At 43.9% G+C, this 16,672-nt stretch overlaps 1 protein-coding gene across 1 annotated transcript in view; it reads right to left on the reverse strand.

Annotated features, from left to right (window-relative positions):
- LOC135196909 (uncharacterized) overlaps positions 1-16,672 on the reverse strand; it is a 349,582-nt gene that overhangs the window by 217,294 nt on the left and 115,616 nt on the right. The window contains exon 3 of the mRNA XM_064223723.1: positions 1,260-1,341. Within this exon, the coding sequence (XP_064079793.1) occupies positions 1,260-1,341 (82 nt within the window). The remainder of the gene's footprint in view (positions 1-1,259; positions 1,342-16,672) is intronic.

Here is a 16,672-nt window from a genome sequence, read left to right on the forward strand (position 1 = left end):
CTACCTTTGGGATATTGCTCACAGGTCATATGCAGTTAAATTTAAACCAATATGGAGCTGAAGCTGAGAAAACTGTTCCAGCTGCTAATGACTTATCATGCATCGCAACAATTTTTGTCATCAAACACAACTGTAGATAAAATTGAGAGAAAATCATTCAATAGAAAATACTGGTCTTGAAAGAATATATTTTACTGTTGTTTTCAGGCCGATAAAAGCTAAATAATGTAAAGCTCGTATTATGATGAAATAAAAGTGGAAATAGCAGTCACATATTTTTGACACAATAAACATGCTCCCAATGCACAATCTGTTAATGAAAAAAAAAAAATTCACAAAGAGACGTATTCAAGTGACATTTCACTTAAAAATATGTTGTATAACAAAAAATGACTTTGCCACATATAAGTAAAGTATCTAAATATTGTTTATGTTAACTAGAAGCAAGAAATTTCACACAGAATTGAGTAAAATTAAGCTAAATAAACTCAAGTTTGGCATCAGCTGATTTCCAAACCAAAACATTGACTGCTATGTTATTATTTTATTATATAATACAATAAGAATATTGGATAAAGCTTTTTAAAGGATTCATGGAAAAGGTGCATATCTGTTGCGTTTGTAATTATATGTAGCCATCAGCAGCCTGACATCAGTCAATTACGCTAGTATCGGAACGAAGCGGATTCTCGTTTCGTGTTCAATTTCTTTTTTAACTCAATTATCAGTCAGAATGCATTGAACCTCCAGAATTGGCTTTTATTAATAATAACTGCACCATACATGTAGTATAAAGTATACTGTAGGCTAGGCTACTGTTTTCGTATGTAAACAATATGACACAGTATGCACTAGGCTAACTCTTGTTAGTGTTATTTAATTTCTCTTTGTACTGAATTATAAGCTAATACGCATTGAACTTACGAGAATTAGCTGAAATTAGTAATTACTATACCGTATATGTATAAAGTATATGTACATACTGTGTAGTGTAGGCTAGGCTACCCTATATGTAAAGAAGTTTTTAACTACCCTAGTGTAGGCTAGGCTATGTTCGAGATACAATTTTCCCAGCAAACAATGGGGTTACTGGAACCTAACCACATCGTAAGTAGGAGAATACCTGTATACCATACAGTACTAGGATAATCTTTAAGACTTCTTACTAAAATCTTCCTGACCATAATTTCAAATGTTTTGTTAAATAATAACAATTACTAATTAGCAAAATGGTAAACTGTTATCCAAGACATACTTACATTATCTGTGACATGTTCAATGACACTCAGCAAGAGGAAATTTATGGGGAGACCTCTTGGATGTTCACCCTCATGGCTACGACTGCAAAAGAAGTTAGGGTGAATAACATAAAAAAAACACAATGTAATGAAAAACCTAATAAAATTACACTTTCATAATAAAATTCAGTTCCATATATACAAGCAGTCTCCCATTGGCAGGGGTTCTGTTCCTGATGGTGTGCCAAAAACTGAAAATTGGCAATAACAGCGCCAATCCCCAGTTACTGTCGCCAAAAATCCAGTCATTGTCATCACTAGACAATTAAAAAGCTAACTCAAGCAACAGCCTTATTTAAAAAATTGTGGTAGTAATTCAATACGTACTAGTTTAGTGTAGGTGACAAGCCCCACCTTACTGGAAACGACTTGGCAGAAAACCTCATTCTACGATTCTGTAATTGCTTATGAAGTTAATATGAAACTATTTTATTGTGAAAATACCACTTTCATATAAGTAACTTACCAAGTAATTACATAGCTGAATCCCACACTGAATGGAGGTGGGATACATGGACATAGTATATACAGTGGACCCCCCGTATTCGCGTTCTCCAGATTCGCGGACTCACACATTTGCGGATTTCTCTGGGGAACGTTTCCCTGCATTATTCGCGGAAAATTCGCGCATTCGCGGTATTTTTCTATGATAAATATCCACAAATTCCTGGTTTTTTTTGATGAATTTCATCATAAAATGTACTTTTTGTGATGAAACTATTAAAAAACCAAGTATGAAAATTTTTAGTGGGTTTTTCTTGAGTTTTAACTAACAAAATAGGCTGTTTTTAGCATTTTCATAGGGGTTCCAAACATTCGCGGATTCTAACTATTCACGGGGGGGTCTGGTACGCATCCCCCGCGAATACGGGGGACCACTGTATTCTACTCCAAAACATTTAGGAATGGTAATGACTTTGAAATGCAAAAAGTTGCTAGCATTAAAACAACGCTTATTGTTTCCTTATCTGTTCAGAGAGCCACTGCAGGTGAAAATTGCCTCTGGTTGGTGCTCATCTTAACCTGTAGTGGTATGGCAATTGAGCTGTGGGGTGCTTATACTTAAGTGGGAGTCTTACAGCATATCAGAGGCCTGATCACTGGTAAAGCATACACAAGTGCCCTTGCCCTGGGAAAAGTACCCATATTAAAAAACAGAAGCCAGACAATGCATAGCAATAGCCTCTGGCGCACGTCTAGAGCCTTTTGGCTCTAACAAGCCACCTGACTTTCAGAAGCCTGTCAGGGCAAAAGCAGACCACCTTTGGTAGAATCTCTTGAAGTAAGGCTGTCTGAGCAGACAGTTTTTGGTGAAGGACTCTCAGAAAGTCCAACAACAACTGTAACAGGTCTGGGAACCCTTCTTTCATGGGCCATAACTGGGCTATGAGAGTCATCGTAACTGAAGCTTGTTCAGCACTTCCCTGACCATGTTGTAGGGCGGAGAGGTGTAGAGGTAAAAGTTGGACCAATCTTGTAGCACGGTGTCTATTGTCCATGCTAGTGTCCAAGGCCTAAGGTGGCAAACAGGTCCAAAATTGGTCTGCTCCTCAGATTCCACAGATTTCAACAGACCAGTGTTGCAAGGTCCACTTGATGGGAAGGACCTGCTTCTAACGACTCAGTTCATCTACCAGAACCTTTAGTTTGGTCTGAATAAATCTAGTGACTAAAATCACTTGATTTTGCTCTGTCCACAGTAGAAGGTCTCATGCTGTTGACAGAAGATCCTGAGTAGATCCTCTTGGAGGTCCGAAGCAATTTTCATCAAAGTACACTGTAGAAAAAGGAGTTGGGGGTACAACAGCGAAAACAAAAGGGACGATTTGGCACAGCAGGTTCTGCCATGGGGGATCTCTCCCAGTGCCTCGGAAAGAAGAGCCAGGAGGTCAGGGGGTGCCACCAGAATCATTCAAAGATTGTGTGTGTGATCCGCATCCTGCTGATCACGGCTCGAATCAGGCAGAACGGGGGAAAAGGCGTAGACTTCTAGGTTGTCCCATGGATGTTGCAACGCATCCTCTGCAGCTGCCAATGGGTCCGGGACAATGGAAAAGGGATTTTGACGTAGGAAAAATCTATTTCTGGGTGATTGGCTCGTGTCGGCCTAAGAAAGTATCCTTAATATCATTCTTTCTAGGCAAAATTAATCTAAAATTACCAGAGAAAAACAAAATTAAGAAAATGTCAGTAAAACTGACTCGCTCACTCTATAAAAGAAGTGTCGGTATGAGAATATGGGCGAGTGGGATCACTACCACGAGTCATTCACCATTTAGACCTTCCAACCTAAAATCCCCACCAGAGAGAGCTGATACGAAAGGGTGATGCGGCCGCTACTACTACTACTACTGACGCCACGGACAGCAGCGCCCCTAGCGGTCATCCTTAATCTATGAACATCTTGTCCTGCAGGGTGGGTAAAAGAAGACAGGGTGGGTTTCATAGGGCGACACGAGCCAATCACCCAGAAATAGATTTTTCCTACGTCAAAATCCCTTTTCTGGGCTCAGCTCGTGTCGGCCTATGAAAGTGTACCAGAGAAACAGACAAGATGGGAATAAGGACAAATGAAAATCAGTTGTAAAAAAGAGATATATAATATAAGTGAATCAGGGACATTACAGTATACAAACAAAGTACTTAAAGCTAACTTATCCTAAAACAATGACATGATAAAGAAAGCAAACAATATAAAGTACTTAAAAATTAACTTATATTAAACATAGTAATACCCAGTAATGCAATGGCAAAATAACAAAATTGATTCACTTAATTAAGATATTTACATAATATACAAACACATTGTGTTCTACCCTAGCATAAAAATAAGGGTAGAAACACTGAAGTACATTATAAGTACATAGTGTGGATGTCCCTAGCAAAAAAATAAGGGACAATCCACCAATATGATTCTAGCGGCTAAGGCTAGAGTATCCGAGTAGCATGGCAAAAGGGTGAGGCATGTTGGACGAGGTAGGTAGAAAGGAGACCTGGATCTATACTACGACTACTATACAGTATCAGGAGAAACAATGTTTCCCGCTGCTACTGCAGAAAATTTTAAAGATTCCAAGGACTTTAGGTAATGACGTTTAAAGACTGTCGGTGATTTCCATCCAGTATACTTTTTAAGATCCTCAAAGTTCATATGTTGGAAGTAATTAATTGAGGTGGCTACTCCTCTGACGTCATGTGCTTTTGGAAATGAATCAGGATTGGCTTGTTTAATGAAGTAAAGGATCTGTTGTCTAATTCCTTTTACTGATAAAGTACCACCTTTTTCTCTCATAAAGAGAGAACCTGAGGATCTTGAGGATGTACGAGATAGAAAGGCTCTTGAAGTTGATACTGGGCAGAGAGAAGGATCTTGCGGAAGTGGGATGACTTTCCAAGGAGCCCACCTTGCAAGAGGATCCTCATTTTTAGCCAAAAAACTACGATCCGGCGCAAGTAGAACTTCTCCTGAGGGGAGGAATTCCACATGACCCGCATCTCTGGATAGAGCCGACAGTTCTGAAATTCTGGCTCCTGAAGCCAGGCTTAATAAGAATAACGTCTTTCTAAGAAGCATTATGAATGTACAAGATGAGTTGTCAGTATCTGAGGCTAGTTTGAGGACATCATTTAAGAACCATGAAACTGCAGTAGGCCTTTGAGAAGGCCTAAGTCTAGCACAGGCTTTGGGAATAGACGTAAAGAAGATCTTTCAGTTGGAAACCCAACTGAAAGATCTTCTTCAAAGCCGATTTATGAGTAGTAATAGTGCTAGCTGCTAAGCCTTTTTCAAACAAGGACCTGAAAAAGGATATAGCTAAGCTAACTGTCATGGTTGTAGTGTTTGATTCTTTCAGGAAGGATGCTAATTTTTTAACAGCTGAGTCATATTGTCTAATAGTTGACTCTCTTTTATCTGATTCTAGGAAGAGAATGTTTTGTGGATCAATGTTAGCATCTTTGTTAGCCGCAAACTTCATGAAGTCCATAAAGTTAGGGTCTGAAGAATTCCTGAGGAAGCGAACACAGTCCTCATTTGTACTGATTGCGACAGCTTGGGATTGGGGATCCGTTGAGGTCGGAGACCCAATTCCAGAAGCAGAGGATACCAGTTGCTTTTGGCCAGTCTGGAGCAATCAGAGCTACTAGTCCCTTGAAAGTCCTCAGCTTGCTCAAGACTTTCAAAAGAAGATTCACTGGAGGAAAAACATAAATTTTTCTCCACTGATTCCAATCTAACGACAGGGCGTCCATGGCATAAGCCAGAGGGTCCAGGTTGGGGGCCACATAGCAAGGAAGCTTGTGATTCGCTTGTGAGGCGAAGAGATCTACTTGGAGACCTGGAACCCTCCGGCATATCCACTGGAATGACCTGTCATCCAGGGACCATTCTCATTCCAGAGGGACTGACCGGGACAAAGCGTCTGCTATCACATTTCTTACCCCCGCCAGGTGAGTGGCGGACAGATGCCATCTGTGCTTGCCTGCTAGCGCAAAGATAGCTATCATGACATGATTTACGTGTTTGGATTTGGACCCTCCTCTGTTGATGCAATGTACTACCACTGCACTGTCCAAAACTAGTCTTAGATGAGACTTCTTCGGGGGAAGGAGTCTCTTCAGGGTAAGAATTACTGCCATTGCTTCCAGGACGTTTATGTGAAGCTGGCGGAACTGAGCTGACCACGTCCCCTGAACTTGCTTGAATTGAGAATATCCCCCCCATCCGAACAGGGAGGCATCCGTGTGAATGGTTAACACTGGAAGGGGATATTGAAGGGGTACTAACTTGGCAAGGTTCTTCACTTTTGTCCATGGACGTAGCTGATTGCGAAGGATCTGTGGAATTATTGACAACTTGTCTCGAGATTTGCTCTCGATCGCCAAACTCGATTTATATCTTTCAGCCTTGCTTTCAGGAGGATATCTGTTACTGAAGCAAACTGAAGAGAACCTAGGATTCTTTCCTGGTTTCTCCTTGATGTTTGTTTGCATTTGAGAAATTGTTTCACAGACTTGGCTATTTCTTTCCTTTTGGCCACCGGAATTGACAGATTGTGGGAAGACAAATCCCATTGGATTCCTAGCCACTGAAACGAGACTCTGGGAGTAAGTCTGGATTTCGTTTTGTTTATCTGGAACCCCAGATGTTCCAGAAATTGAACTACCTTTTTAGTGGCTTTGAGACATTCCTCGACCGTTGGTGCCCAGATCAACCAATCGTCGAGGTATGCTGCTACCATTATCCCTTGAGTTCTCAACTGTTGAACTACCACTTCTGCTATTTTCGTGAAAACCCTGGGGGCTACATTCAGACCGAAGGGCATCACTTTGAATGAGAATGTCTGATTTCCTAGTTTGAAGCCTAGGAATGGACGGAAGTGCCTGGCTATAGGGATATGATAGTATGCGTCTGTAAGATCGATGGAGGATGTGACGGCCCCACGGAGAAGTAAGGTCCGTACCTGCGAGATGGTAAGCATTTTGAACTTGTCGCAACGAATGAAAGAGTTTAGCTTTGACAAGTCTAAGATTACCCTTCTTTTTGTTGAGCCTTTCTTTGGCACACTGAATAAGCGACCTTGAAATTTTAGATGCTTGACTCTCGCAATAGCTCCTTTCTGAAGGAGTTCCTCCGCATAATCTGTCAATTCCTTTGATGGTTTCTGATAAAATGATTTGATTGGAGGGGGATCTTTGATCCAACTCCAACCCAATCCTTTGGACACGATGCTCTGTGCCCATTTGCTGAACCCCCACCTGTGACGGAAGAGGAACAGCCTCCCTCCTACCTGGGGAGCCTCACTGTTGTTGGGCGGGTTGGCCTCCGCGCCCTCCTCTGAATTGCCTTCCTCTTGCAGCTCTCCCTGTGCCACGCTGGCGAAAGTGGCCCCTCGCCCTGCTACCCCTAGAAAACCTATTAAAGGCTGGGTAAGCCTGGCTTTCATACATAGAGTTGAAGGCCGGCGAGACTGCGTAGGAGGTTGAGGGTTGAGACTGAGGGGACAACAGGAGGATGGGTTGAGCCTGTTTTGAAGTCGATGGCTGTCCCTGTTGGGTAACTGGGACGGCCTGAACAAACTGCTGTTGCTGCTTTTGCTTCTGGTAAGGCTGGAACCTTCTGCCAGACTTCTTAAGTTTCTTACCAGCAGCAGGGGCGGTCTCTTGCTTCCTATTGGAAGAGATGCCCCACCTAGCCCTAAGGCTCTGGTTGAGCCTAGCAGCCTCGTGGTGCACCTCGTTCACAGCGGACTCTGGGAAGAGGTCCGCACCCCACATGCTGGAAGCCAGGAGTCTATTAGGCTCGTGCCTGATAGTGGCCTCCTGCAGAACGTGCTTTCGGCAGTTCCTCCTAGCTTGGAAGAAGTCGAAAGCATCGTCTGTACTGTCTGGAGCTGAGACTTGGCCAGAATCTTGAATAGCGGTTCTGTGCCCTAAGACAGGGCCGCCATTTCTGTGATGATCAGGGAGTTAAGGGACCTCCCAAATCTAGTTCGAGCATCGAACTCCGCCTGAATCAGAGTATCAGGCAGCCTTGGAAGCTTCTCGCCAAACTGGTCCATTGCGCAGTCTGGCTTAAGCTTACCAATCGTGAACGTGGCAGGCAAGTTCTCCCACAATTCTCCAAAGGCTGGGAAGAGCGGAGTAGACTCAGCTTCCCTCAGCTGTGGCATGGGCTCATCCTTGAGGACTGCCTGAAGAGTCGCTTCCACTATTTTGGTAGCGAACGGAAGAGAAGCCTCCTCCTCCGTCGCGAAAATAGTGAAAGGACTCTTGAAAGCCTGGAGCTTAGTGTTGGTACACTCCCAATCCTCTAGGCAGTGAACCCATTCCCGCTGTGCGTGCTCCCTACTATACAGCACGTTCTCTCGGGAAATCTTGTCCTCTCTAGTGAGAGCAGCCACGGTCAGCCTAGCATACCCAATGAAAGGCTGAGTCAATCCAGGAGGATAAAACTCGAAGTCCTCAATCCTTCGAGTTCCACACTCCGGGATAGAGATCATGCCGTCCTTGAATGGAGCATAAGCGGCCACTCTCCATGGGTTATCCATGGAGAAGGCTGGTAGGGATTCGTATGGAGGTAACTGCAGAATGCCAGTACCTGCTACGGGGGAGATTGGCTGAGGAACCTGAGAAAGCCCAGCAACACGGTCCTCATTCTCTCTAACTCTGTTAGAGAGATCCTGGATGGATTGGCCAGACTGACTGAGGGTGTTTGACAGCTGCGCAAACATCTGTTCAAACCTGGTCCCGAGGGCGGAGACCTGCGAGCCAACCATCTCTCCCACTTGCTGCATCACCACTGCCGAGAAGGCGGTGGGATCAAAGGGAGTCTGGTCCCGCCACTCCAACCGGCGTTGCCGGAGTGGATGCGGTGGAGGCCGGAGAAGGCGTTGGCTCGGCTTGAGCGCGAGCCTTCTCCTTAGAAGCCTTGCTTCTAGAGCTCTTAGAGTACGAAGAGCTCGGCTTTGCCTTCACCGCGTCAGCGTAGGAAGTCGTAGACTTCTTTGCTGAAGAAGACGACGACGACTTCTTAGAAGTCGTCTTGTGGAGGGTCTTCTGTTCTCTCTGTCCCTTCACCTTCGGGGGTACAGAGAGAGCGGGAGAGCAGGCAGGGATCTCAGATCCCGTAAAGCCTTGGAAAGAAGCAGTAGAAGGGACAGGAGAAGAAGATCCAGGAGCGCCCAAGGAAAGACCTTGGGCGCCCGACACACCTACCTCAACCAACAAATCCTCTGCCCCTACCGCCATAGGCTCGATGATCAGGTCCAAGTTCGCGACATCTGGGACCGGCTCCTGCGTGGAGGTGGACCCGAACGCCTGCTGCACCTCCTGCTGTATCGAAGCTATGAGAGGGGCTGCCGAGATGGGGTCAACATAACCGGTCGACTTGCCACCGGGGAAGATCTGAACGGCCAGCTTCTTATTGAGGATGTATGGCTGGCCCTTGGCGGCGTTCTTCCCGAAGCCGCCCACCCAAGCCTTCAGGGTTGCTAAGGCGACTTCCTTCACGGCGGCAGCCTGAAAGAGAAGGCGAAATGAAGCTTCTAGCGGCGGAGACAGGGTTTAACAAGCTTATAACTAAGTGTTATTAGTGATATGACCAAGAAGTCTAAGAGTAGACTTACCCCGCCCAACAGCTGACTAACAAGGTCGTAGCATATGGTGCAGGCTTCTGGGTGCCAGACGATCATACCATTGTGGGTCGTGGCACACGGGGCGTGAGTCCTACACTCCTCATGGGCGCAGGGGTCGTAAAGAGTCGCGTTGCACCCCAGGACCTGACAGTTGGTAGCCTGTAAGTGGAAAGATACATAAGTATCAGGAGCACACTTACAGCCTAACAATTGCTCCGCTGCATGCCGGAGCGTGAAAGTTAGATTAAACCAGAACCCCGCCGTAATACGTGTGGTAACTAGGCGGTTGGAGTTGTCTAAGGCTACGCCGGAGACAGGAGAAAATTATCCAACCAGGCTGTGGTGGGGAGCCATGAAACCACGACGGAGAACGACGGAGATGGTACACAAAAATAATTAAAACTAAAATTCACCGTAAAATTAGGGTACATCCTTATATTTATAACGAAGTATATAAATTTTTTCCCGTCTACTAGAAGAGTGCCCGGGTAAGGAGCAAGCTCTCCTCCGGTAGCGGAAAAAAGAGGATATAGTAGGCAAGCAACAGACCACTAGTAATGACCACCCCGCCCGCTGGCGGAGCCAGACGAAACTATAACCAAAGGGACCCCGGCTGCAACGGAGGCTCCGTTCATTACAGTAGGGGAAGGGTGGGACTGAGCAATATGGGGGGGGGGGGGGGGGGTGTTGGGGGGGGGGGGGTTTCCGGCGTAACGCGGCGGGAGAGAAAGAGGGGGGGGGGTGGCCTACCCCTCCCCGTCCCTACAACTACCCGCTCGGTGACCCGGTACCCGAGACAAGTGGTCGCCCCATACCCCAGCTGGGAGGGAGCTCCTGGCCTCCTCAGAGAGAGAGGGAGGAAGGCTACTGTGGTTGTCATGGTAACCAAGGAGTCCCCCAGACCCCTCCCTATACCTAGTAGGGAGGGAAGGGGAAGGGTAAGGTGCTATGGAACACGTGACCGCAAGTGGCCTAAGCCGCGATAGCAACACAACCATGGATGGGCCACGTGAACCAGACCGTACCAACCAACACATGGTACATGCACCTAGGCTAGCCTAACACCCACTAAATAAAACTAAAACTAATACATCGTAAAAGGGGGAAAAGACACTTTCAGTAAAAGAGAAAGAAGCCCAGGAGGAGGCAATCTGTTCCGAGGAACAGTTGACTACTCGGAGCCAGCGATAGCCGATGAAGAGCAAGAGCCGGGATGCTGGGCCAGAAACACAGTATAGCCCTAAATACCAAACTAAGAGAAATGGTAAAAGGGCTGTCCTAGCTATGAAAACGATGTAATAAACGATGAACGTGATATAGTAAGCCCATAAGTATAAGATGTCCCAGTATGGGAGACTGGGAAATCTTAACACGAGGCGGCATGCAGCCGCCACGAGTCAACCGGGAGACCGTATATGACCTATTAAGAAGGAAAATACTGGTCCCTGGAAGACTAAAAAACAGTAAAATACTACTTATGAGGCACTTAACTTAGCCGATGCGATAGCTGCACGTTCCATGATGAATACAAGTAGAAATCCGAAAAAACACGGCACGAGAGAAAAATGCACTCAACGTGTTCGTCTAAAGATTAAGGATGACCGCTAGGGGCGCTGCTGTCCGTGGCGTCAGTAGTAGTAGTAGTAGCGGCCGCATCACCCTTTCGTATCAGCTCTCTCTGGTGGGGATTTTAGGTTGGAAGGTCTAAATGGTGAATGACTCGTGGTAGTGATCCCACTCGCCCATATTCTCATACCGACACTTCTTTTATAGAGTGAGCGAGTCAGTTTTACTGACATTTTCTCAATTTTGTTTTTCTCTGGTAATTTTAGATTAATTTTGCCTAGAAAGAATGATATTAAGGATACTTTCATAGGCCGACACGAGCTGAGCCCAGAAAAGAAGATTTCCACCTTCTGTTGAACCGGGTGGCAAACAAGTCTATGAACTGGACGGCCCAATAGGTCAAAAAGTCTTTCCGCCAAGTCCTGGTGCAGGGACCATTTGGTTCCTACCACCTGATTCTGGTGGCTGAGCTTGTCTGCCACTACATTCCTCTTGCCTGGGATGTATCTGTCTGACAGCTCCACTGAATGAGCTATTGCCCACTTGTGCAGCTGCATTTATTGTCAACCAGTGTAGCTTGAGAGAGGCAAGTCCCTTTTGCTTGTTGACATATGCCACTAATGTGGTGTTGTCGCTCTTCAACACCACGAGTGTCCCATCACTAGTTCCTGGAACTCTTGGAGAGCCAGGAAGGCTGCCTTGAGTTCCAGAACGTTGATGTGAAGGCACCTGTCATGAAGGTTCCACACTCCTGCAGTCAGCAACTCCTCCAGGTGTGCACCCCATCCCTCATTCAATGCGTCTCAGAACAGGAGCATATCTGGAGGTGGAGTGGACAAATCCACTCATATGATGAGGTTCCTGTTGTCTAGCCACTATTATAAATCTTCCCTGCAAGAGAGGAACAAGGAGGGACTGAGGACCCTATGACTGGGACCAATAATCCCTCAGTCTCCACTGGAGAGACCGAAGGTGAAAGCACCCATGAGGGACCAACTTCTCCAATGACGACAGGTGACCAATCACGACTTGCCAGAGCCGAGCAGGTTGTTTCTGTCTTGATAGGAATAGCCGCACTGCCTCTCTGAGTCTGCTGATGCGAGAGTCCGAGAGGAAGACCCTTGCTGCTACCGTTTCTTTCAGCCAATGGTTGACAGGGTGGATGAAAAGTTGGGATTGATGAGTGATGTGTAAGAGGTGGTGAAGGAAATGATGAAAGGGTTTTTTTTTGAAGAGGGAGCTGTAGGAAGTAGGCCTACTGGGTCTTGTGATGGGCCAGGAGCAATTAAGAAAGTGAAAGAACAAGTGGATGTAAGTGTGAGTGAGGAAGGGGTATGGTTGTGGTAAATGAGGAGAAGAAAGACAAGGTACAGAACAGGGACAGATCAGAGTAGAAGGGTAAGAAGGGAGTTAAGAGTAAGGAAAGGACTAAAGGGAAGAAGATTAGTAAGGATGGTGGGCAAAATAAGAAGAGAATGAATGAAGATGAGAACAGAGTTGAGAGTAAGGTGCAGGATGACAGTGATTTAGATAGTGGTAAGTGGGAATTAGTAAGTAGATTTAGATAGTGGTAAGTGGGAATTAGTAAGTAGGAGGAAGAGGGGTAAGAAAGGTATGACTAAAAGCATGAATGTGAGTATGGAAGTAGATTCGTTGTATTCAGAAGAGAGTAAGAAAGGTCAGAATGGAAGTAGCAAAAGTGAGAGAGAGCATGAAGTGCGAAAGGCAATGTATATATAAGAGAGGTACCCTGATGTGAGAGGTATGAGGAATATGGTAGTAGGAATATAGAGGACTTTTTTAAGGAATATGAGAAGTATTGTTTGGCTAAGTACGAAGATAAAAAAAAATTTGGGAAAGAGTTAGGTAACTTTTTGACGAGATTTTGTTGAGCATGTATGGGGTAATGATGAGTGCAAGGAACGTGCCATTTGAGTGTGTGAAAGCCAGGATTGTGGAACAGGGGAAGAGGATAAAGAGTAGTGTTAGATATAAGAGGAAGCATGATTTTGAAGAGGCAAGAATGAATGTTGGCGAGTTGTTGTCAATGTATGTGTGCTGGTTGCAAACATTAGCTAGGAAAAAGTTTGGGGACGAAGGGATAAATGAGTGTAAGGAGTTAGTGTGAAAGTTGCTGGCGACTGTACCAGGGAGCGTATACGATTTTATGAATCTAAAATGTAAGGAGAAAATGGGATGGACGAATGAAAAGTTGACATGGAACGACAGTTTAGAAATAGTAGAGGATTAAGAGTTAGATAGGTGTATGAAAGAGAGTAGAAGTGTTAGTGTTAGGACTGAAGTAGCTGAAGGTATACCAGAATTTAAGAGCTATAGGGAGGCAATTTTAGAAGGGCAGAGCCAAATGGCAGAGCGAGTGGTTGATAGGAGCATGACAATTTCAACTGAGGGGGGGGGGGGGGGGGGGGGAGGGGGGGGGGGGGGGGGGGGGGGGGGGGGGGGGAACCTCATCAGACTCCCTTCAGTCGAATTAGCCGAGTTGCAAGTCAAACATCACCTTTGAGGAGCCGGACAAGCATGACCAAGGGGACAAGAATCACTATCGACACGATCTATGTGACGAATTGCACTAAAAGATATGCCTTTCCAGCGGTGTTTGGACGAAACCTATAAACACATGACAAGTTCGACCGAGGGGGTAAAAATTTCACTACACATTCATCAAGATGCCTTTTCAATGGCTGTCAGCTGTTACCTGGGAATAGCTACAGGTTTGACCGAGGGGGCAAGTCCAAGGGGACTCCCTTCAACTACCATTATGTGTTCTTGGTGAGGAGAAGCAGGACAGTGACTTTAGTCTAAGAGATCCAAGGGGTCAGATAGTCACCTCCTCTAACACACGCATCCAGAAAGACGCCTTTCCAGCGGCTCAGTTGAAACCTGGGAGCGACTACCTGTATGTAAACCCCGACCTCCCTTGGACCTCCGTTATGTCTTCTCCCTGGTGTGGAAGAGCAGGACAGTGACCTGTGTCTAGGAGAATCGAGGGACAAGTAGCCACCTTCTCCACTGCACAACACTTCACTGTTACATTGATAAATTCATAATTGAAATAAAATGCTGCCATGTTAATTGAAATAAAATGCTGCCGTGATAATCCAAACAAAATGCTGGAAAAGGAATGGAAAGAAGCGATGGAGCTAGGTGCGGGAGCAAATAACTAAGATATGGAGGGGTAGTGGGAGAAAACTGACGTTAGGTTTGGGAGGCGGGAGGAGAGGGGAGTCGGTAGGCGACAAATGAGAGGCGAGATGCCGGTGCCTCTGGTAATCTCAGTTACTGATTATTGATTACTTTCATGAAAATAATTGATCCGTAATTGATTACAAACTATATACGTACATACTTTATATATCACTATAGGAAATTCTGGCATCTAGGCCTGAAAACATTCATGATGTATAAATAACATTAGCATTTCATACACTTGACATGTATTTAAAAATAACTTGGATAGATATAATCTTCATAACATGAAGATGAGATAAGTCAATATCGCCCAAAGGAGGAAAGAGAATAAAAGACTCTTAGTAGCTCGACAATTTCGCCTTCCACCAGGCCTCTTGAAGAGCTTTATTTTAAGAGCTTTATTTTATAATAAAGCTCTTAAAGAGGCCTGGTGGAAGGCGAAATTGTCAAGCTAAGTTAGGTAAAGATAGAATAAAGAATAGAAATGAATGGTTATTATACTGTTTGGTAGTTTCAGTAGTTGAAGAGAGATAAGGAAAATTTATGGCTTACTGTGTACTAGGAAAAGGGATTGCTTAGCGATCGTTCGGTACTCGTAAGTGCTGGATGTAAACAGAAGTTTGGAAGCTTTTATTTTTTATTTTTTTATTGTTTATTATAGTTAATGGTTACTTAATAATTATTTGAAATGAGTACATGCAATATATTTAATAAAAAAAAATTGTGAATTAGATATCATAAAATATAAAATAAATCAGACTGTTATCATCAAAGCCAACAAATACATATTTTCTAGAAGTCTTCTTCTGTTTTAATATCACGTTACGTATATGTTTCATTATAGCTGTCAGTAACTCGGTATCTCCATTAGGTAAAGATAGAATAAAAGAATAGAAATGAATGGCTATTACGCTGTTTGGTAGTTTCATTAGTTGAAGAGAGATACTAATGAAAATTTATGCTTACTGTGTCCTAGGAAAAGTGATTGCTTGGCGATCTTTCGGTACTCGTAGGAGCCGAATGTAAAAAAACGATTGGAAGGTTATATTTTTGTTTGTTTGTGTATTATAGTTAATGATTAACTAATAATTATTTGAAATGAGTACATACTGATTATTTATACATTTTATTGGCATATTCTAAGCTTTTAGATTCAGGTTTAGATGTCAGAATCATAGACTAGGCTACAGTAGCAACTGCTAACATAGGGTAGGCTTACTGCTAAGGGACATATGCTAAAGTCCTAATATATGCAGTAAAAATGGGGTTGAACATTACATGCAGTTGAATATTACTCAAGTATGTACAGTATTTTGCCTTTTTGGAGTCATATTTCTTCCGTCGGATCGGCATCGTAACCCTAGAACATGTGTTGTAAGCCTGGAAATATAATTAACTGGGGTGTTTTTGTAGGGCTTGGAACGGATTAGGCATTTTACATGTAAAATGCGGTTCAAGATACGAAAAAACCATGATATGAAGGCCGCCTCGGAACGGATTAATTTCGTATCTAGAGGTACCACTGTATTTGCGGGTTCTAACTATTCATGGGGGGCCTGGAACTCATCCCCCGCGGATAAGGAAGGACCATTGTATTTAGTTTCACTTGGTAGTGTGGAGCATCTCAACAGATGTAGATGAGGGATCCACCATGATTTCCCACTTCTAGATCAAATTTAGTTCTGTAGTGAACATATTCTCTAGGACAAGAGGTATATTCACCTAGCATGGTCTCCTGCTAACATACCCCTACAGGGGAGTGCTCATCGATCAAAAGCTTTATTTCCTCATACTTTGCTCACAGTCCCTGACAGTTCCACTGAATAATAGATTGATTGATTGATTTATTAAAGATTATCTGGCGTCACAACTGCTAATGGTTATTGACGCCACTACAATGGAATATACAAAGCATATGTATGCATATCCAAACGATCAAATACATTCATATGCACATAAAACACACAAGACAAAATTATTAACTTGAAATAAAAAAAACATTAAAAACTCATTTAAATGAAATAAAATAAAATGAACAAAGGAAAATCCCCATGATAAAAAAATTCATAATCATAAAACCTATAAACTTACAAAATAGTAAAAATTAAATTTTATTTAAAATACCGATTTTATTAATAAAATTAAACAGGCGCTTTCAGTAAAATCTGCCCCTAAAATCTTGATAAGGGAAAAACCATCTTCAGTTCCCCTGCAATGTGGAAGAAAGTACCTCTCTCGCTCATCTGAAAGACTGGTGCACTCCACTATCAGGTACCTGACTGTTAATGGTACCAAGCAGTTGTTACAATAAGGCTGATGATCCCCACTCATCAGAAAGCCATGTGTCATTTTTGTATGACCTATTCTAAGCCGACTGAGTATTACTTCCCTTTGCCTAGTCATTGATGAATACTTTCAAGGAAAGATGGTGGTAGCTATTTCTTTAATTTTTTGGTTTTCTAG

Source organism: Macrobrachium nipponense, chromosome 18, assembly GCF_015104395.2.
Source record: "Macrobrachium nipponense isolate FS-2020 chromosome 18, ASM1510439v2, whole genome shotgun sequence".
NCBI classification, from domain to species: Eukaryota; Metazoa; Arthropoda; class Malacostraca; order Decapoda; family Palaemonidae; genus Macrobrachium; species Macrobrachium nipponense.